Source organism: Mirounga leonina, unplaced genomic scaffold (genome assembly GCF_011800145.1).
Source record: "Mirounga leonina isolate KUSES-001 unplaced genomic scaffold, KU_Mleo_1.0 Mir_224, whole genome shotgun sequence".
NCBI classification, from domain to species: domain Eukaryota; kingdom Metazoa; phylum Chordata; class Mammalia; order Carnivora; family Phocidae; genus Mirounga; species Mirounga leonina.
In genome coordinates, this window is record NW_023270615.1 from 13583851 (window position 1) to 13606192 (window position 22342).

The 22342-nt window shown below is 38.2% G+C and overlaps 1 protein-coding gene across 1 annotated transcript in view; it reads right to left on the reverse strand.

Annotated features, from left to right (window-relative positions):
- RFX3 (regulatory factor X3) overlaps positions 1 to 22342 on the reverse strand; it is a 236731-nt gene that overhangs the window by 102827 nt on the left and 111562 nt on the right. Inside the window, exon 3 of the mRNA XM_035029136.1 lies at positions 14953 to 15050. Within this exon, the coding sequence (XP_034885027.1) occupies positions 14953 to 15050 (98 nt within the window). The remainder of the gene's footprint in view (positions 1 to 14952; positions 15051 to 22342) is intronic.

A 22342-nucleotide genomic window follows, 5' to 3' on the forward strand; every position in this document is an offset into this window, starting at 1 on the left:
AAATAAATAAATAAATAAATAAATAAATAAATAAATAAATAAATAAATAAAAATAAAATAAATAAGAAATGCAATATGATAATTAGAAATTTTCTTAAGTCTATGGAAGAAAAATCAAATATGAAAGCATAATAAGTGGAAGGGGGGTTATTAGAGGAGTCAAGTAATGTTACCCCAAAGGGGAGATATTTAGCTTAAAACTAAAAGATGAAAAGGAGTCAGCCCTATGGAAAGCAGAAAGAAAAACATATCAGGAAGAGAGCACTGTGTGTGAAAAGCTACAACACAAGAAAGATTCTGATATTTAGGAAGAAATCACAAGTCTAGAATGGCTGGATATAATGAATGAGGATATTAGAAAGAAATGGGGTTGAAAAAGTAGGTAAAAATTAAACATCCAAACTATGTAAATATTTTTTTTTAAACTGTGGGTCACATTCACAATTTTAATAGGTCACAACAACTATTAAAAAAAGAGACTAGCCAACATTCAAGCATATTACACCTTGTAAGGATAAGCATTCTTTTGAGAAACATTTATTTCTATCGTTTAAATACATGATGTGTGTGTGTGTGTGCTCGCATGGGTGTGCATATGCTATGGGTGTATGTGTGTATTTGCCTGAGTATAAAATGTACATCTAACCTTGTCACTGTGGATGGTAGTTCAGAAAGTTTGAAAGACACTGTTTGAACTATGGCAAGAACTTTGAATTTTGTTTTAAGCTGGGGTAGGAGCAAGGAGGCGCAAGGAGCAAGGAGAAATAACCAGAACAAAATCCTGAGGCCAGAGAGGGAACTGGAAACCATGAGAAAGGGAGGGCCCAATGCTGCAGACGGGTCATGTGCGAAGATTCTGGAACATGTCCATGAGATAGGATAGGAGGTGATCTTACTGAAAAGTGTTTCAGTGTCCTGATAGCAATATTCATTTTATCGAACCAGATCGAAGAAATAGGTAAATAGGTGTAGCCAGAATGTCTTTTTAAATATTTTCCAAAATCTGAGAGCACAAGAGGGAACCTGGAGAATTTGGGAAGTAGGGGGCGTTATTTTTAAAGATGGGGGATATACTGTCTCATTTATTGGCATTAGGGGAATCAGGTTGGGAAGTGTTACCCCGCTTATGCAGCCACGATCAGAATCTAGTGGTAACACAGGTGCATGATTTGAGATCATGATTTGTGGTGTCCTCACTGGACTTCTTCTGTGATGTGGTTTTGTCTACAGTCTGGCCGCTGCCTAACATCACTCATGCCCACCTTTGTTCAGCTGCATTCTCCAGACTCCCTTGAAATTCTCTGAGTCACAAATACCTTTAGATACATCCTGTGTTCTGCTTACATAAGCCAGAGTTGGTTTCTATTGCTTGAAATCAAGAACCTTCCCTTAAACAGTTTTTCACTATGAAGTTTTTTTTGTTTTTTGTTTTTTTTTTTAATTTTTTTTATTCTTATGTTAATCCCATACATTACATCATTAGTTTTAGATGAAGTGCTCCATGATTCACTGTTTGCGCACAACACCCAGTGCTCCATGCAGAATGTGCCCTCCTCAATACCCACCACCAGGCTAACCCATCCTCCCACCCCCCTCCCCTCTAGAACCCTGTTTGTTTTTCAGAGTCCATCGTCTCTCATGGTTCGTCTACCCCTACGATTTCCCCCGCTTCATTCTTCCCCTCCTGCTACCTTCTTCTTCTTCTTTTTTTTTCTCACTATGAAGTTTTTATGTGCATCACAAAAGCCCTGCATAGAAGTAGCTACATTATTTGGAATCTTCATGGGGATATGTCCATTTTGTGAAAGACATCAAAGGGAAAATAGTAATTCAGAAGGGAATTCAAGGGACATGACATTTAACCTCCTATTATTACCTAAGAATAAAAAACAATAGACTGAATATAAAGAAAGAAATACTACTCAATATCACGAATAAAACCCTTGGCTTGATTTAAATTCAGAAGACAGACTTATTTCTACTCGTTTCAACTGCTATAACAATAAGTAAAAACTACAAGCATCTACTGAATTGTTGCCAAAACAACTAGGGAGGAAATGCAAGAATGAATGGTAAAAGTCAGTAAGAATTCTTGCAACAACTAATTGGGATTTCTGATTCATATGTAGTATTTTCATTACTATATATGTTGATAATGCCCAAAGTAATGGAACTGTAACTTTTTATCATCTTATTATCATTACATCAACATAACTGGACATTTATACTTTGTATTTAAATTCTTTATTTCTAATAAAGAAATGTGGTTCTCACACTTCAGCATTCATAAGAATCACTGGGAGGGCTTGTTGAAACACCAATGGCCGGACCCCATGCCCCAAATTTCTGAACCAGGTTGGTGCTTCTAAAAAGTTCTCAGATGATGTCAGTGCTGCTGGTCTGCGAAACTTTGAGAAACACCGTATTGGAAGATACTAAAAATGTGCAACCAGAGTTCACAGGTATGAAGGAAAAAAGTACAATCTCACAACTATTGGTTCTTTTAGTCTGAGTGTTTTAAAAAGTCTAAGGTCTGCTATTATAAAGGAGTTTTACACTCTGTTGCAGCTATCCCTGAGAGCATTACCAAAATGTTCATTGCTAGAATGGTTTTTAAGTACACCAGTAAGCTACACATAATAGGTACACAGACAGGCCATTTGTCCTGATAACGTAAGTCAGGGAAGTTCATACGGACTTAAATCAACATTGGCAGAAATGGAGCATATAAGATTTTGATCCACAGTCCCTGGTTTAAATTTATAAATAAGAAAAACTGAGCTAGATCGAATGGTAGTTCTATTTTTAATTTTTTTGAGGAAATTTCATACTGTTTTCCGTAACGGCTGTACCAATTTATGTTCTCACCAATAGCACACAAGGGTTCCTTTTTCTCCATATCCTCATCAACACATGTTATTTCTTGTCTTTTTGATAACTGCATTTCCCTGATGATTAGTGATGCTGAGAATTTTTTCATGTACCTGTGGGCCATTTGTATGTATCTAAAAAAAATGTCTATTCAGGTCCTTAGCCCTTTCTTTAATTGGATTATTTGCTTTTTTTGCAAATAAAAAGTTGTGTCAGTCCCTTAAATATTTTAGATATCAACCCCTTTCAGATACATGGCATACAAATATTTTCTCCCATTTGGTAGGTAGCCTTTTCATTTTGCTGATGGTTTCCTTCGCCTTTTCGTTTGATGAGTTCACTTGTTTATTTTTGCCTCTGTTGTCTGTGCTTTTGGTGTCCTATCTAAAACATCATTTCCAAGACTGATGTCAAGGAGCACATGCCCTGTGTTTTCTTTTAGGAGTTTTATAGTTTCGGATCTTATACTTAAATCTGTAATCTATCTCAATTTATGAGTGCTGTAACATAGTGGTCCGATTTCATTTTTTTTTTTTTTTTGCAAGTGAAGATCTAGTTTTTCTCAATATCATTTATTGAAGAGACTGTCCTTTTCCCAATGTATATTCTTGCGCCCTTGTCAAAAATTAGTTGGCTGCATATGCTTGAGTTTATGGTTTATTTCTGGGCATTCTATTCTGTTCCACTGGCCCATGTGTCTATTTCAGAGCAACCATATAATCCAGTAATCCCAATTCTAGGTAAATATCTGAAGAAAATGAAATCAGTATCTCAAAAAGGTATCTGCATTCCCTGTTCACTGCAGCATTATTCGTAAGAGCCAAGACATGGACACAACCTAAGTGTCCCTCAATAGATGAATGGATGAAGAAAATGTGGTATACATATTTACAGTGGAATATTATTCAGCCATTACAAAAACATAGATACACTTTGAGAACATAATGTTAAGTGAAATAAGTCAGACAAAGACAAGTACTATATAATCTCCTTTCAATGTGGAATATAAAAAATTAAACTCATAAGAACAGGGAGTAGAATGGTGGTTGCCAGGGGCTGGAGCTGGGAGAAACGGGAGATAATGACCAAAGGACATCAACTTTCAGTTAAAGAGTAAGTTCCGAGGATTTAACGTACAGCACTGTAACTACAGCTAATAATACTGTCTTATAGATTTGAAAACAATAACAAAAACTGAGCAACCACATACATGCACATAAGCCCAAAATGTTTTGCAGTGGAAAAAAAAGAACCTCCCCCTACCCACCGTGAAAAAAGCTGTGTTAATACTATGTTAACAGCATCTCAATTCAGTTCCAATCATTTTCCCTTAGGTATTTAAAACAACCAACTAACATGTCAGTAAAGTTGCAGGACACAAAATTAATGCACAGAAATCAGCTGCATTTCCATACACTAATAATGAAGTAGCAGAAAGAGAATTTAACGATTCCATTTACAGTTGCACCAGAAAGAATGAAATAGTTAGGAAAAAACTTGACCAAGGAGGTGAAAGACCCATGATCTGCAAACTCTAAAACACTGATTAAAGAAATTGAAGAATGCACAAACAAATGGAAACACATTCCATGCTCATGGATGGAAGGAATTAATATTGTTTAATGTCCATACTATCCTAAGCAATCTACAAATTCAATGCAATCTCTACCTAAATAGCAACAGTATTTTTCATAGAACTAGAACAAATAAAACTAAAATTTGTCTGGAACCACAAAAGATCCTGAAGAGCCAAAGCAATCTTGAGAAAAAAACAACAAGCTGGAGGAATCACAATCCCAGATTTCAAGCTCTATTACAAAGCTTTGGTAATCAAAACAGTATGGTACTGGCACAAAAACAGACATATAGGTCAATGGAATAGAAGAGCCCAGAAATAAATCTACATTTATATGGTCAATTAATCTATAACAAAGGAAGAGAATATACAAAGGAGAAGAGACAGTCTCTTCAAAAAATGGTGCTGGGAAAATTGGACAGCTACATGCAAGAGAATGATACTGGACCACTTCCTTACACCATACACCACAAAAATAAATTCAAAAAGGATTAAAGACCTAACTATAAGCACTGAAACCATAAAACTCATTTCAGAAATCATAGGTAGTAATTTCTTTGACATTGGCCTTGGCAACATTTTTCTAGATATGTCTCTCAAGCAAAGGAAACAAAAGCAAAAATAAATTATTAGGACTACATCAAAATTGCACAGCATAGGTAACTGTCAATGAAACAGTAAGTCAACTCACTTATTTGCAAATGATATATCTGATAAGGGGTTAATATCTAAAATATATAAAAAACTTATGCAACTCAACACCTAAAAGAACAAATAATCCAATTAAAAATGGAAAGAGGACCTAAGTAGACATTTTTCCAAAGAAGACATCCAGATGGCCAACACACACGAAAAGATGCTCAACATCACTCATCATCAGGAAAATGCAAATCAAAACCACAATGAGATATCACCTCACACAAGTCAGAATAGCTAGAATTAAAAAAAAAGAAGTAAGTGTGGTGAGGATGTGGGGAAAAAGGAACCCTCATGCACTGTTGGTGGGAATGTAACTTGGTGCGGCCACTATGGAAAACAGCATGGAGGTTCCTAAAAACTAGCAATATCATATGATCCAATAATTCCACTACTGGGTATTTACCCAAAGAAAATAAAAATACTAATTCGATAAGATATATGCACTCTTATGTTTACTGCAGCATTATTCATAATAGCCAAGTTATGGAAGCAACCCAAGTGTCTATCCATAGATGAATAAATAAAGAAGATGTGGTATACACACACAATGGTATATTACTCAGCCATAAAAAAAGAATGAGATCTTCCCATCTGCAACAACACGGATGGATCTAGAGGGTAATATGCTAAGTGAAGTAAGTTAGACAGAGAAAGACAAATATCACATAATTTCATTTATACATGGAATCTAAAAAACAAAACAAACAAACAAGAAGCAAAAACAGACCCATAAATATGGAGAACAAACTGATGGTAGCCAGGAGGAAGGGCGGGGGGTGGAGTAGGAGATACAGGCTTCCAATTATGAAATAAGTTAAGTCATGAGGATAAAAGGTACAGCATAGAGAATATAGTCAGTAGTATTATAATAGCATTATATGGTGACAGATGGTAGCCACTCTTGTGATGAGCATAATACAACATATGGACTTGTTGAATCATTATGTTGTATACCTGAAACTAATGGAACATTGTGCATCAACTATACTCCAATAAAAAAAAATTTAAAGAAAGAAAAAATTCACAATAAAAATAAATACAAGAGAAAATAAATAAGATAGACCAACCAAGTAGCCTGCTCTTGTCTCACATGTCATTAAATGCTATCTTTTATTTAATTCCTTCAGCAAACACAGATTGAGCACCTACTATCAATGACTGTTCTAGCTGTTAGAGAATGGGGAGCAAAAACCAGGTACCTGACTACATGAAACTCACATTCTGGTGGGGGAAAGACAAATGTTAGGTAAGTTAAAAATAGTCATGGCAATGACTGATAGTCATTAGGTATTGTGAAAGAAAAGTGGTCTCTGTTAGAGAACAGTAGGGAAAAGTACACAGAACTTCGGCCATAGAAAAATTATGTGGCCAATAATAAGAATGAGTGAGACCCAACAAGATAGGAAGAAAACAGAAGAATATAGTCAGAAAAGCCAAGGGGAGATGGTGATTCAAGCAAGGAGAGAGTAGCTGGCAGGGTGGCTGTTTGAGATTAAGAAAATTTAATCTAGAAGAATGTCTATTAGACTTTAAACAGTTGGAGGTCACCAATGACCTTGACAAGAGCAATTTCATTGTAATGTGGAGAAGAAAGCCGGCTTGACGAGTCTGAAGAATATGTGGTCAATCAGAGAGGTTTTACTATGAAGAGGAATAGAGAAACCAGGCATTTGTCAGAGATGGATACTTTCAAAAATGGACAAAAGCAGCTAACATGCATATGTGTGTTGTTGAGGCCAAACAGAGTGCTAAGGCCAGGCAAACAGGTGGTATGTCCCACACCCTAAGTCAGGCACAGTGGGGCTTCAGAGCACTCCATGGGAGGTTTGACTCCTGCTGAGGGCTGGACTAAGATTTGTCAGTGCTGTCCTTCCGAGAACTTTCTGGTCATGACGGAGTTCAGCCTTTGTGAACCAACCTCAGACTTTAGATAGTTGAGGGATTATACTCGTATCCTAAGAGACATCAGCCTCTTTGTGAGGCACAATATCATGATTCGAAATACATACCCTTTACAAATACATGCCTTCAGCAAAGATTTCTCACTCCAGCTTCCAAATACTGTTCAAGTGGAGATTTTTTATCAAGTTTTACCTTTGCAGTTAGTTTTAGAAGAGTACCTATACCAAAAGTGAATATGCTTTTTCAGACAATACTAATTACCCCACTTTCCATTCCCTACCCTCTCTGTACCTGACCTGGTTATTAAGTAATGCTTTTAACTATTAATTCCATTCCACAGATTAGGAAATCTCGATGCAAAAATGCTGTTTCTCTGAGGTTACACTGTAGTCAATAGGAGACACAATACCTGAACAGGGGTATCAGCAGTTCATTTAAGAAAACTAGTAACATGGGGCACCTGGGTGGCTCAGTTGGTTAAGCGTCTGCCTTCAGCTCAGGTTATGATCCCAGGGTCCTGGGATCGAGCCCCGCATCAGGCTCCCTGCTCTGCGAGAAGCCTGCTTCTCCCTGTCCCACTCCCCCTGCTTGTGTTCCCTCTCTCCCTGTGTCTCTCTCTCTGTCAAATAAATAAATAAAATCTTAAAAAAAGAAAAGAAAGCTAGTAACACAACTTGGTTCTACAGCTAAAAAAGGATATGTGGATTTCTTTCATTTCTTCCCTTTTTAATAAAAGGGGGGAAGAGGAGAGGAGGAGAAAAATTAAGTGTCTAAACTCTTCCAAGTATTATCGTAGAGAACTATTCTAGACAACAAGCTACTGGATATGAAAATATCATGGAGCAAATTACCCTTAATGTGCATCATTTCATTCTACTAGTGAAAAATAATAAAAAGCTATATAGACAGGACAGACAGATAATAGCCTTTCTCTTGGAAGCTCTTTAACTACAATATTCAATGTTGAAAAATTATTACATATGGACTTCTCCATACATTTTATGAATATCCAAAGAACATTATATATTCATGAAATAAATTTAAATATAAAAGATGACTTTTTTAAAAACATGAAAAGAGATTCATATGAATAAAAACATTCTTAGTTTTAAAGAATAAAAAAAAATCATAAGTTCAATTATCAACCTATAGTAAGACCTATAATTATGCAATAGTCTAAAGTATAAAATTTACTAAAAATGTTTTCTTGTAACTGACCTTCCCTCCAATCCCCCAAATAACTCAGGATCAAAATACCTTTACTTGCAGGTCATTGGAAAGGACCATGCATTAAAGGTCAGAAAATATGAATTCTAGACGTTAACTAGCTGGGCAAATCATTGTACCTCTCTGGGCTTCCATTTACTCATCTGTGAGGTGTAAGGATTGGAATATATGATCTCCACAACCTTCCCAACTATGACATTCTGAGAAGCCATATTTGAAAGTCTTCCATTTTTGGAGAGAGGGGAATTTCTTTCTTTTTTTTTTTTTTAAGATTTATTAATTAATTTGACAGAGAGAACGCATGTGAGTGCACATGAATGGGGGTAAGGGCAGAGAGAGAGGGGGAGAAGCAGACTCCTGCTGAACTCGGAGTCTGACGCGGGGCTTGATCCCAGGACCCTGAGATCATTACCTGAGCCAAAATTAAGAGTCAGATGCTCAACCGACTGAGCCACCCAGGTGTCCCATGGGAATTTTTATGTTATTAAAGAAATGGACCCGTCTCTAATTGCAGAGACCTCAGTGTGCTTTTCCACAGAAAAGGGCAGTTCTCTCTCCAAGAGCTTCCTACATAACCAGCTCCATATTTCCCGAAACCCAAATGGCAAACCAGATCCTATACCAATTTGAACATGCTTATCAGTAGAAGCATAAATGCAGAAAACACCCTCTCAATCTCAATTACACGAATTCTACGCCCCATTTCTTCAAATAAATGGCACTTAAATGTTAATAAGAAAGTATAATCTTATCTGCAAATCCTGAATTTACTACTTCACTAACAGACAAAAAAGGAACTTGAAGAGTACCCCTTTTAACATTTCTTATTAAGCATTTCAAAAGTATATGTAAAAGGGGTGCCTGGGTGGCTCAGTCGGTTTAAGCATCTGACTCTTGATTTCAGCTCAGATCATGATCTTAGGGTCATGAGATCGAGCCTCATGTGGGGCTCCACACAGAGCATGCAGCCTGCTTAAGATTCTCTCTCTACCTCTCCCTCTGCCTGCCCACTACCCCCCATCTGCCACTCGCACGCTCTCTCTCTTTCTGTCTAAAAACAATAATTATAATAAAATAAACAATGCATTCCTTGCTACTAAATTTCTTTCTAAAAAAATAAAAAGTATATGAAAAGAATAATTAGTAGCTTCAGAAAACGCACTAACTGTAGGATTTTCAAGAAATGACTTTTTAAAATGTAAGTCACCTGGGTGACACAGTCAGTTAAGTGTCTGACTCTTGGTTTCGGCTCAGGTCGTGATCCCAGCATCATGGGATTGAGCCCCGCATTGGGCTCCGCGCTTAGCACTGAGTCTGCTTGGGATTCTTCCTCTCCCTTTGCCCCTCCCACTCGTGCTCTCTCTCTCTCTAAAATAAATAAAGAAAATCTTTTAAAAAAATAAAGTGTGAGTCCTCTATGCATGCTTATGGATTTTGAATAAATCTGTTCAATGTCCAGATATTAATAGCGTACCACCTCCCAAAGTCCACCATGTGGTAGGACTCCATATTATTCAAGGTAAAAGAATTCTGAGGTTCACTTTTTAACACACTACATTTCTTCTCTGAGGGACTTCTCAGAGCCTTTAGAAGACTAATAGAAATTTAGAATCCTCAAAAGGATTCTGGCACAGTGTTTTCCCGCTTACATAACCACAGAATACTTTTATGAGACTAACATTCTGTGAAACATACTTTATAAAATTCTGTATCAGGGTTGATGAGAAATCTATAAGCTAAATAGGAAGATTATGAGAAGGCCTCCACCCAGGCCAGTCTTATTGCAACAGATATGCATGCAGTCAGCACACTGGCATTTCAAAATATTGATCATCTCTGAACAGGAGACGAGCTTCAAAGAGTGGTTGATACATGACAGTCCTTTAAAATTAAAATCATTTTTCAAAAAAAAAAAAAAAGATCTCTTAACTTGACCATGATAGAGTAGGATGTCTTTATTTCCATTTTGACTGGCATGATGGAGGACTGATTATGGGAGGCGGGGGAAGAAGGAGTCAAAAAAGGGGTAGGGAAAGGGGAAAAAAAATCATTCTATTAAAGAAAATGGATTTTTGAACTACACCAAGAAGTATCAATTGCGTTGGGCTGTGTCTACATGGTGTGTAGTGCTTCCCAGCTGGTTTAATTACAGCATTCTACATTACCAGCGATCATAAATTCTAAGAATCTGTAGAAAAAGACAACACTATGATCCAGACTTCAAAAAAATATTCGTGGGAAAGCTACTGGAAGGAACAGCCAATTCTGTTACCTTCTTCCTTGAGCAGAAAGCTGGTCTCGAACACCGAGCACCAGAAAGCAGCCTCAGCCTGCGAGGCTACGACCCAGGCTCGCTCCCTAACTCGCACTGCCGAGCCCGGGAGGCTGCAGTAGTCGTCCGTCCTCACGATGAGAACCAAGGAAACACTCTGGTATCGTCGAATTATAATGATCACACATATTCCCAAGTGATGACACATCTCTGGGAGGGCTATCACCGCCTCTCGAGGGAGACCCTGTGCATCCTGGCCACACGTCACGGGGACACCAGGGACAGGAGCATCCGCACATTGGCACTTACTAGGCAGGCGCAGGTTGTAAGGTCAGATGCTGGGTGCTCGAAGGTTCGTGATAAAGACTGGCATGCCTGTGTTCTGGGAGTGTCATTAGCAAAAACGCCTTGACGATTGCACAGAAGTCAGAATCTCACTGAGACCCAAGTCAGGGATCAAACACTAGGAGCCATGAATTCAGCGTGGCAGAACGGAAGAAAAAGGGGGACTCTTTCCCAACGCACACGGACGTGCATCAAATAAAAAGAGGGAATACAGAAACTCTCAAGTCAACCTGAGAGACAAACATTGCACAGAGTCAAATAACAGCTTTCCAAAATCACAGAAAGATCAAAATAGCTTAAGCTGAGAAAAAAAAAAGTGTGTTATATTTGAGAATAAATATTCATAGTCCTCTAGCTACTACAATTTTGAGGATAATTCACGACAAGACGATGTTTCTTTAGTAAATATGAAAGTGCTGTTACAGGATCTTTGGTCAAAAATTGCACTGGAATGGAAATTTTAATGAAACGTTTTTAAAGATGCATCTTCTCTCCGCATGCATGTGGCCCCAGCGGCTGGAGGTGCGGATACAATCTGGGCCCACACAGACCGGATCAAAGCTAATTGGACTTTGTGGCAAATGAACTCACGACCTAGAACTCATTAGTCATGATCTAACACAAGGAGACTGTGAGCCACAGCAAATACATGTCAACGTGAGATATTTACCTAGAATCATTTCTGGACTTAAATGGGCTTTCTCATTTTAAAGCATCAACTTTGGCAATGTTGCTTTTCTAAGGTTTTGCAAATGAATGAGTTCACTGATCTCACATTTACCTATGGTGTGGAAGACCCTAAGGGCCGTGGCGGAGGAGTTTAAAAAGGCACGAGGCAATAGGCAGAATTCAGAGTCCTAAATAGGAGCCAGAAATAAAAAAAGAATAACTATAGTACTTGATTTTACAGAAATAGCTAAAGTTGACTGTTTACTCTTTATAAGATGCTACAGAAAGCACTTTTGAAAAGCTAACCACCTCCATTTCATAGATGAACAAAAGTGAAGCGGCTGCACGTCTTTGACAAAGTCATACAATAGTCATCTCTCTGCCCGACCCTGGACCAATGATGAAGGACGACGACAGACACCATCTCAACACCCATTCCAATCCCTTCATCCCCTGCCGCTTTCTAACATACACACGAAAGCGATAGACCAGTGTTCCCAGGTTCCCTGCAGCTAACCCCTGCCTTGTGACGTGGTTATAGCCAAGAGAGAGAAGCAAAAGGGAGCTGGGGGTTTCTGGGAAAGCCTCTGTGTGCATGTGCGTGGCCCCACATACACATATGTATACACATATCTGCATGTATACACATATCCTCTTCGTCCTGTCCGGAATGTAGATATGATGGTCGCAACTGAAGCAGACATCCTACAAACCTATCAGAAAATCTTGGCCCTAATATCCCTGAGCTGCAAAACCAATGTCAGCAAGAGACTAAAAGGAAGCACAGTTCTGGATGTTTCTAGAGCTCATTTCCTATCATCTTTTAGTAGTTTAGCTCCAAGCTGGCTCAACACATCTGATTTTAATCCTGGTGGAAGGAGAGGCTGATGGAACTGAGCTTGAGAGGCATCCACTCCTCCCTTTCTAAGAAAGCCACTTTTCCCTACTACAGAGCCAACTAATGCTCACTGCCCCCGCTCCCGAGAAATATGCAGCACTCTGTGAGGCCAGACATTGTCTACTGGAGCAATTTCCATGGTGTAGCCCGTCCAGTTATGCTCCCTCTGCTATATGTCAGCTTATAAGATTTTCTCCGGTAAGGCTGACTTTATATTTGCGCCATGGAGTGCTAGTGATTTGCACAATATGCTACTTCTGGACTTCTTATGACCTGACAAAAATAAAAGCCCTAGTTTGTTCAAACTTCTGTTTGTCAGATTTTCTGGGATGCTCTGCTGATAGAATGCTGTAATACATGTAAGAGAAAATGCTACAGGAATAGACAGTAGAGTGGTAACTCAGCCCTCTGCTGCAGGGGGCTGGCTTGTTCAGGCATTGCCCAGGATGCCTTTAAACGAGAAGAACAAACCAGGTAGGAGATGGCACATGCTTGAGCAGAGGCAGAGTATACAATGCCTTTACTCCGGGGCTCTTGTGACACAGACAAGGATGAAATGACAATATAACTGAGTGATCTCTAGCAGCATCTAGAAACCCATTATATTTTCCCTGATAGTATGCAAGTCCAAGTGGCAGGTGTATCTATTTTTTTGGTGTAAATGCCAACCGTAGTGTGGGTTTATGGTAGAGATTCCAAAAGCTCACTCCAGGAGGCACCCCCCAGTCCTACACAACAAACAGGTAAAAAAATATTCAGAGAATGTCGAACATATGTAAAGAGTTATGGATTCACTAGAGCGACAGAAATTCATTGACCCTATATTATGTGCCAATCTCCTAACTAGCTGTAAATAAAACAACAAAATGACATTTTCCGTTCAGAGAGAATTCTTCCTAGTAAGAGAAACATGAATAAGCATTCATAGCACTGTGCTGGAAGTGAAAGTCAGGGTTCAGTGCTGTCCTTACCCTACAGGGGAAGGATAAATTAACTGCAGTGGAGAGCCAGGGTCCACGTCACAAGGGGCGGGGGGGAATGAGGAAGCAGTTTATAAAGATCATACGAGGCTCAGTGTAGGGAACTGGAAAGACAGGACAGAAGGCAGAGGAAACCACATGCCCAAAAATAGGCACGAAAGGGTAGTATTTGGGGAAATCCTCACGAAGTTGGTTGTTTCTAAAACAGGTGGAAAATGAGCTGGAGAGGTAGGAATGGGGTGAATGTCAAGGTAGAGAGGTGACTTGTATTTTATAGGTAATGGAGGTTTTAAGGCAGTGGGAATGTGGATAGATTCAGTGACCAAAAGCAATGAAAAAAGAGAGAAGAGTCAGGATCAGGGAAGAGCTTTCAGTTTGGTTTCAGCTACTGTCTTCCAGGCCCTGTATTAGTTGCTGAAAAGATATTTCCTCAAATATGAGATCATCATCCCCCCACTTCCTAGGAAAGAATCATAAAAAGCTCAAAATACTTAAGTATCTTAATCATGATAATAAAATTCACGCAGAGTTAAAGTAGGATTCCAAGGTGTTTAGTTATAATAACAATAGGTAACAATAAGTGAACTTTGACTATGTGTCATGCACCCTTGTGGTGTTAGATTTATTACAAGAGACAAAAATCCCTGCCCTCATGGAGGTTACAGGTTGAGATCATGGGGCTCGATGAAACCACCCAAAGAAAGAGAAGGTGCAGTAAGAAAAAAGCAAGCAGAGGTTATCGACCTGGGGCACACCAACGCTGAAGGGAGGTGGGCAAGGAGGATGAGAGAATTTGAATTTATTGCAGGTAAACCCAAAGATCCAACAGATTGCAAACAAAACCTCAAGTGGTTAAATGAAAACAATCCTGGTGACCTGTAATAGTTCTTAGTCTCTTATAATATCCTGAATCTTACTCCAAAGTGGCTGAAAAACACAATTGGTATAAACTTACCAATTTACATTATTGTTCCTGCAAAGGTGGTAAGTTGTGTGGCGGGGGTTGGGGGGGGCAAGTTCAGACAGGAAAATAAGATTGGAGGATCAGGTACTCTTATGGAGACTAAGTACTTCATTTAATAAATGCCAAAAGAAACAAATGTACTAGTTCGGTGTTAGTTTACAGACAAACACACACACATACACACAAATTCACCTTATTTATAAAAACAAAAAGCACAGGGTTTATAAGGTATCAGTAAGATATAGAAATCACCAATGAGGGGTATACATTTTTCTCAACCTAGTGAAAACCATTAAAAGGCATAACAGTTTTCATAATTTAAAATGATCCATTGAGGTTGAGAAGAAAATCAGCTCACATTCCTCACAAACCTAGACAAATCTCTACACAGGAGGCTCATTCCAGTAACTCTGATCTGGTAAAAAAAAAAAACCAAAACAAAACATGAAAACAAGGAAACCATTTGGGAATAGTGGGATGTGCCGGCGAGTCCATTACTTTTCTCTGACTACGCGGGAAAAGGAAAACCACTCCCGCACATCAACTTACATCGCTCCGTTGGTATAGACAGTATCACTTCCTTCCACATACTGCACCTGAGCTGGGTAGACATGTTGGACCTGCTGCACAGTCTGCACCTGCTGTACCTGAAAAACAAACATTAGGATCGCCGTGAGAAGCCGATCTGACTGAGTACACAGCGTTAGCTTTGCCGCAAAGATTTCTCTAGGTGTTGAAAACTGTGAGACTCATGCTAATTTCAAGAGAAGCACGTGGGGGGTCCAGATCAACCGCAGCAAGCACGCTGAATAAATTCTCTGCCGTTTGCAGATACCTTTTCTGCAGATGTGTAGGTATAGACATACTCCAAATATTTAGGGTGAAGCTCCGGAAAGCTCCTCACTTATTCTGATGATTTACGAAACTCTCCTCACCTGGTCTGTTACAGCTAAGTTTATTTTCCAATTTAAGAAATTCATGGGGCACCTGGCTGGCTCGATCAGGACAGCATGTGACTCTTGATCTTGGGGTCATGAGTTTGAGCCCCATGTTGGGCATAGAGATGACTTCTTTAAAAAATAAAATAAAAAATTAATGATGGAAAATTTTACACACTCAAATGTAGAAAAAACACTATAATAAACCCCCTGTACTCATCATCCAAGATAAATAATTGCCACCAGCTCTCCTCTTTTAAGCCCTTACAGGATTATTTAAAGCAAGTACAGAGATTCTATCACTTCACTGGTAAATGTTTCATTTTGTTTCTAAGAGAGAAGGACTCTTTTTAACAGGAACACAATGCTAATATCACATATAAAACATTAACAGTTCCTGGATATCATCTAAAATCCAGGCACTGTTAAAATCTAATTATTCCAATGTGTCCTTACAGTTGGTTTGTTCAAATCAGGATCCAAACAGGGTCTGCATATTACATTTGGGTGAGATTTCCTATCTTTGTCTTTTACTCTCTAACAGTTTCCCATCCTTTTTATTTCTTGGTATCACTTATTGAAGAAACTGGACTATTTATCTTGTAGAACTTCTGGAATTCTAGACTTGGATGACAGCATCCCGAGAGGTCATTAAATAAGTTCCTCTATCTCCTGTTTGTCCTATAAACTGGTAGTTAGATTGAGGGCCTTGAACAGGTTCAATTTTTGAAAAGCTGCCGTTATCAGTTGCCATATGACAGCTAACTGTCTCTCCTTCTTCAGTGTTAACATATAATCGGTGGGGTCAAGTGTTGTCCGCCACATCCACTTCCCATAATGCTTCCTCTTCATGCTTTCCCTGAGATCATTAGTAGCCACTGACAATCATTTTCTAGGGCTTGTATCTCAATTAATAAAGGTTATAACTCTGGTAGTCTGATTCTGTTATTCCTTCTTCATTTATTAGTAGACTTCTATAAAGAAACTCCCCTCGGGGCACCTCGGTGGCTCAGTCGGTTAAGCGTCTGCCTTCAGCTCAGGTCATGATCTCAGGGTCCTGGGATCGAGCCCCACGTTGGGCTTCCTGCTCAGTGGGGAGTCTGCTTCTCCCTCTCTCCCTCCCCCTGCTCATGCTCTCTCTCTCTCTCTCTCCCTCTCTCAAATAAATAAATAAAAAGAAATTTCTCTCATTAATTATTTGGTTACTTTGAAATAAGGTTCGTACAGGAAGAGGAAGATAAATACATGATTCTTCTCCTTACCAGTACTCAGAATGTTATCCCCTAGCTCCCTTCCAAGGTGCGCAATGTGGTTTGGGGTTTGGTTTGGTTGGCATTTTTATGATTCTTGGCTGTTAAACATATTTGATGTTTTTCAGTCCAGCAGTTTTTTGGTTGGTAAACTGCCCCATCTCTGACCAATAGCAGTCCCTTCAAAGGGGATTCTGTATCTTCTGACACCATCACAGTAATCTTTCTTACCTCCCTTGCTTTCTGTTGTGATAAGATATTCTAAACTTATCTCTTACATTTCCTCTTCTAGATCTAGAATCAACCATTTCTCCAAAGAGCCTGGTTCCTAGTAGTTAGGAGTAATATAAACACGTAAAAACTGTTTAGAAAGGCAATTTATAGACAGACAGACTCTTTGAAAACTTGGTGATTTCTCCTACAGAAATATTTACCACTGGAAAAGTTGCTGTGCCATATTATTAAAAAATACAGTTTATAAGAGCATAAAGTTAGAAGGGAAAGCCTTAATGACTAAAGAGCAGAGTGTTAAATAAATTAGAGGAAAACCATTCTGTAGGATATATGGCTAATGTTAGAAAAATAAAAATTGATATGTACTTTAATAACAAGATCTCTATCTCTAAGATGTTACCAAGTGAAAAAATAAGTTGCAGAATAATACTTATAGAACTGCTTTATTTATGTTTAAAAATATGTGTATCTCTCATTGACATGAACATGTATATATAAATGGATATAGGTACATAAAGGAAAATAGAAGGATGCACATACAACTTCTAAAAGTGGTTTCTCTATTGAGTGACATGAAATGGGATGGGAGAGGTGAAGGGACTAGCATCTATTATTCTGAATATTTATATTACTCTTGGATTTTTAACATGAAAATGAATTCATCTGTTACATACATAATACATAAAATACAAAATCAATATGTGGAAGGACTTCCACTTCTGGCCGCAACGAAATAAATATACTAGAAATAACTCCCCACACTAAACAAGTAGAAAACTGGACAAAATATGTAAAAACAATGTTTCCGGTCATTTGAGAAAAGGCATCATAACAGTGTGATTCTTAAGAGTAGGGAAACAGACAAGGTAACCCCATAATGATCCCAGCTGTTGAAATGGAGGCATTTCCGAGACTGCTGAGCAGGAAGGGAATAACCAAGCAGAGCATGGTGATCTCACTGAAGTGAGTAGACAGACACTGGAATTGGGGAGGCTGAGGCAGCTGAAATTTGGGGGCACTGTCAGAGAGGGCATTAAGCAGAGAAATAGATCCAGAAATATTAACAGAAATTCCCTTGAGTCTGATGCTGAATACTAATCTGCACATGTAGGGGCACAGAGATACTCAAGTTCTAACCAGATACAGTGATGTGACTTTATTGAACATCCAGGGCATTTCTGTAGAAACATCAGAAGTGTTAAGCCTTAGTAGAAGGGCTTAACTAGCTCTAGACTAAGACTACTTTAGAGCCATCTCAATAAAGCTAAAAAAGGGAGCGCCTGGGTGGCTCAGTCAGTTAAGTGCCTCCTTTGGGTCAGATCATGATCCTGGAGTCCTGGGATGGAGCCCGGCATCGGGCTCCCTTGCTCACCAAGGATTCTGTTTCTCCCTCTGCTGCTCACCCTGCTCAAGCGCTCGCTCTCTCTCTCTTGCACTCTCTCTCTCTCAAATAAACAAAATTTTAAAAAAATAATAAAAACATAAAGCTAAAAAATAAGCTTCGAAAAGATCAAGTTGATTCACTTAATTGCCTATACAAGACAAAGTTTGACACTTTAAAAGGAAGACAGCAAAATCCTAGAGATATAGAACAGACATATATGTAAGAATCAGAATGTCCAGTACCCAGTAAAAAATTATTAGACATGTGAAGAAGCAGGAACATGTGATCTACAACCAGGAGAAAAAAGCCAATCAACAGAAACATACAGAAATGAAAGAGAGGAAGTGCCAGGGACTTTTAAATAGCTATAAGTAGACAAATCTTAAAGGAAAACATGAATATGATGAGAAAAAAAGAAAGAAGCTATAAGGAACCAAGTAGAATATTGAAAAATACAAGTTGAAAAATACAATACCTGAAAAGAAAAATTCACTGAATGGGATTAAGAGCAGACTATATAATGCAGAAGAAGAGACGGCTCAATTTAAAAACCTAGCAATAAAAACTATCTGCTGTGGGACGCCTGGGTGGCTCAGTCGGTTAAGTGTCTGTCTTTGGCTCAGGTCATGATCCCAGGGTCCTGGGAAGATGGAAGACATAAATGAAAATACACTTTCGTAATATTCTTTGTTAAGTGGTATAATGTTACATGAACAGAGGTTATGGTAAATTAAGATATATGCTAAAAATCCTAGGACATACACAAAATTATAAAAATAGTACAGCCAATAGCAGAGATAAAATGTAATACTTAAAAACATTCAATACACCCAATAGAAGGCAGAGGAAAGAGAAGAACAACAAATGGGACAAATAGAAAAAAAATAACAAGATGCTAGTATTATATGTAACCATTTTCATAATTATATTCAATACACAAGTTTTAAAACTTGGTTGTCAGAATGGGTAGAAATGTGAGACCCAACTATACACTCTCAACCAGAATACACGTTATCTATCTATCTATCTACCTATATTTTTTTAAGAGAGAGAGAGCGGAGGTGGGGGAGTAGGAGCAGAGGAAGAGGGACAGAGAGAATCTTGAGCAGACTCCACGCTGGGCATGGGGCTCAATTTCACGACCCTGAGATCATGACCTCAGCTGAAATCAAGAGTGGGATGCTTAACCGACTGAGCCACCCAGGGGACCCCAGAACACACTTTAAGTATACAGAGACAGAAATTTTAAAAATAAAAAAATGTGGGAAAGATACTCTACAAACACCAGTCATAAGAAAGACGGAGCGGTTCTATTAGTATCAGCCTAAGTAGACTTCCAGACAAAGAAAATTACCATGGAAAAAGAGGAATATTTCATCAATAAAATTATCAAGAAGAAATATCCTGTGTTTGCATCTTAGAACAGAGTTTCAAAATACATGAAGCAAAACCTGAGAGAATTCAAAGTAGAAATAAATAGGCAAACCCACAGTCACAACTGGACATTTCAACATCCTTCTCTCCATTGTTGACAAAGACAGAAAATCAGAAAGATACAGAAATTCTCAACCAACTTGACCTAAATGACTTTCACACCACAATCCGCAGAATAGCAACAGGATATGCACTCTTGCTAGTGCTCGTGGATATGAGGCATGAAAGCTCAAATGTTGAAAATGAAAACAAGTCCTAACAAATTTAACATAATTAAAACAGGGGCTCCTGGCTGGCTCAGCTGGTTAAGCGTCTGCCTTCAGCTCAGGTCATGATCTCAGGGTCCTGGGATCAAGCTCCAGATAGGGCTCCCTGCTCAGCGGGGAGTCTGCTTTTCCGTCTCCCTCTGCCTGCCTCTCCCCCTGCTTGTGCTCACTCTCTCTGTCAAATAAATGAATAAATAAATAAATAAAATAACAGAGTATATTCTCTGACCAGAAAAGAATTCAATTTGAAGTCAAAGATGAAAAGATACCTGGAAAACATTCAAACATTTATATGATGAACACAAACTACACTTTAATTTAACCTATAATTCATAGGAGAAACCACAAGAAAAATTAAAAAATATTTTGAGTTGAATGATGATGAAAATACCATCCATCAAAATCTGTGGAGTACAGGTAGAGCTGTGCATAAAATCTATGTTTTAAATGTTTTTATTAAGACAAAAAATCCCCAACGCAGGGGCGCCTGGGTGGCTCAGTCGTTAAGCGTCTGCCTTCGGCTCAGGTCATGATCCCAGGGTCCTGGGATCGAGCCCCACATCGGGCTCCCTGCTCCGTGGGAAGCCTGCTTCTCCCTTTCCCACTCTCCCTGCTTGTGTTCTCTCTCTCACTGTGTCTCTCCCTGTCAAATAAATAAAATCTTTAAAAAAAAAAATCCCCAATGCAATAAATCTAAAGTTTCAATTTTAAGAAGTTAGAAAATGAAGAACAAATTAAAACTAAAGTAGGAGAAAGGACATAACAAGCAAAAAAGCAATGAAACAGACATCTGAAAGACAACTGAAAAAAATTTCTGAAATTTTAAACATTAAGGTAGATTTGGAGAAAAAGAAGATACAAATTATGAATGAATACTAAGGATGAAAGGGGAAAAGCACCCTAAAGACAGAAAATAGAGCATAAAGGCACCTTAATGTCAACATTCAACTACTTAGGTTAAATGGAGAAAATCCTTAAAAGACACAAAAAACCAACACTTGAAAAAGGCAAAAAAAGAGAGAAAACACCATATATATATGAAATCAAATTTCTCTCCCCAGAGGAAACTCCAGGTCCAGTTGGCTTCACAGGTGAATTCTAGCAAATATTTCAGGAAGGGAAAAAAAAAAAGCCAATCTAACACAAACTCCCTATCACACTTTAGATGAAAAATAACTCAGACTAGGATACACAATCTTACTAATACAATCTAAACCTCGATGGATATTTCTGAATATAGCCTCTCTGCTCCTTTATAATCACCCTTTAAGATTTTGCACATTCTTGCTACCTTCTCCTAAGTTCTGGTGGTTTTCTCTATATAAATTATCTCACCAACCAACACAAATCCTCCATTTCCTTCCAGGCCTGATTAAAAATTTAGTTTCTCTAAAAAGCCTTCCGTAACTTACTTTATCCCATGAGAAACTGCCTTTCTTTTTTCTCTCTTAGGACTCTTAACACAGGTGGAGCATGTGGCTTAGTAGTAACCTATGTTCTAAATTGGTTTCTTTCGTAGTAGCCAATATGGTGAGAGGTGGCAAAATCATTTAATTTGAAAATAGGAGAAGTGATTTTAAGTCCTTGTGCTGATACTTGCTGTTCATCTACTGGAATAGTCAATTTATTTAAGTAATAATTTCTTTGTGTGTAAAAAATTCTATCTTCCCCATCATTAGGAATTTCTGTGAGTATCCAAAACTATTAAATATAGATACAAAGCATGGTATAGACATATATGATAATTAAAATACATCTCAAAAAACTAGTGAAATTATTAAAAACTTCAAAAATAAGAGTCTTGTCTTCTATATCTGTGTAAATTTCAGCTTTATATCCCACTTGGTTTCAGCCATAAATATGCACAATAAATGTTCATCAAGGGTTCCTTCGAAACATGAGATTCCATAATCAAAGTAGAAGTGAAACTCAGAGAATGTCAAGAACCTTGGGAAAGAAGTCTGGATAGATGCTGGCTATCTCATCTAAGACAGCAATATAAATATGTCCCTTGATCACACTGAGACTTTACAGTACTACATAAAAACAGGACATCATTCTTTTCATTACCTGCCAAGTTAAGGAATCAACAAAGTAAATAAAGACCAAACTAAACAGTAAAAATACTGAATTACAGCATATTTTGGAGGTAATATAATTTATTATTATCCAGTATGAATGGTTTTTCTACCAATCATTAGAAACTGTGTTGAATAGACCCTCAAAACAATTTAGTGATGATGAGAAATGGAACTGCACATCGTGCTTGTGGTTTGAGAAGGTATTCTTTCAAGGGTGTAATGAAGGTGGAGGAAGTAAAAAGATGGGGAAATATGGACGGAGAAAGAAAAGGAGAAGAAAAAAAGGAAAAATAACTTTTTATGGAAAATAACTAATTTATGTATGCATGTCTCATTTCACCAATAAGAAGGT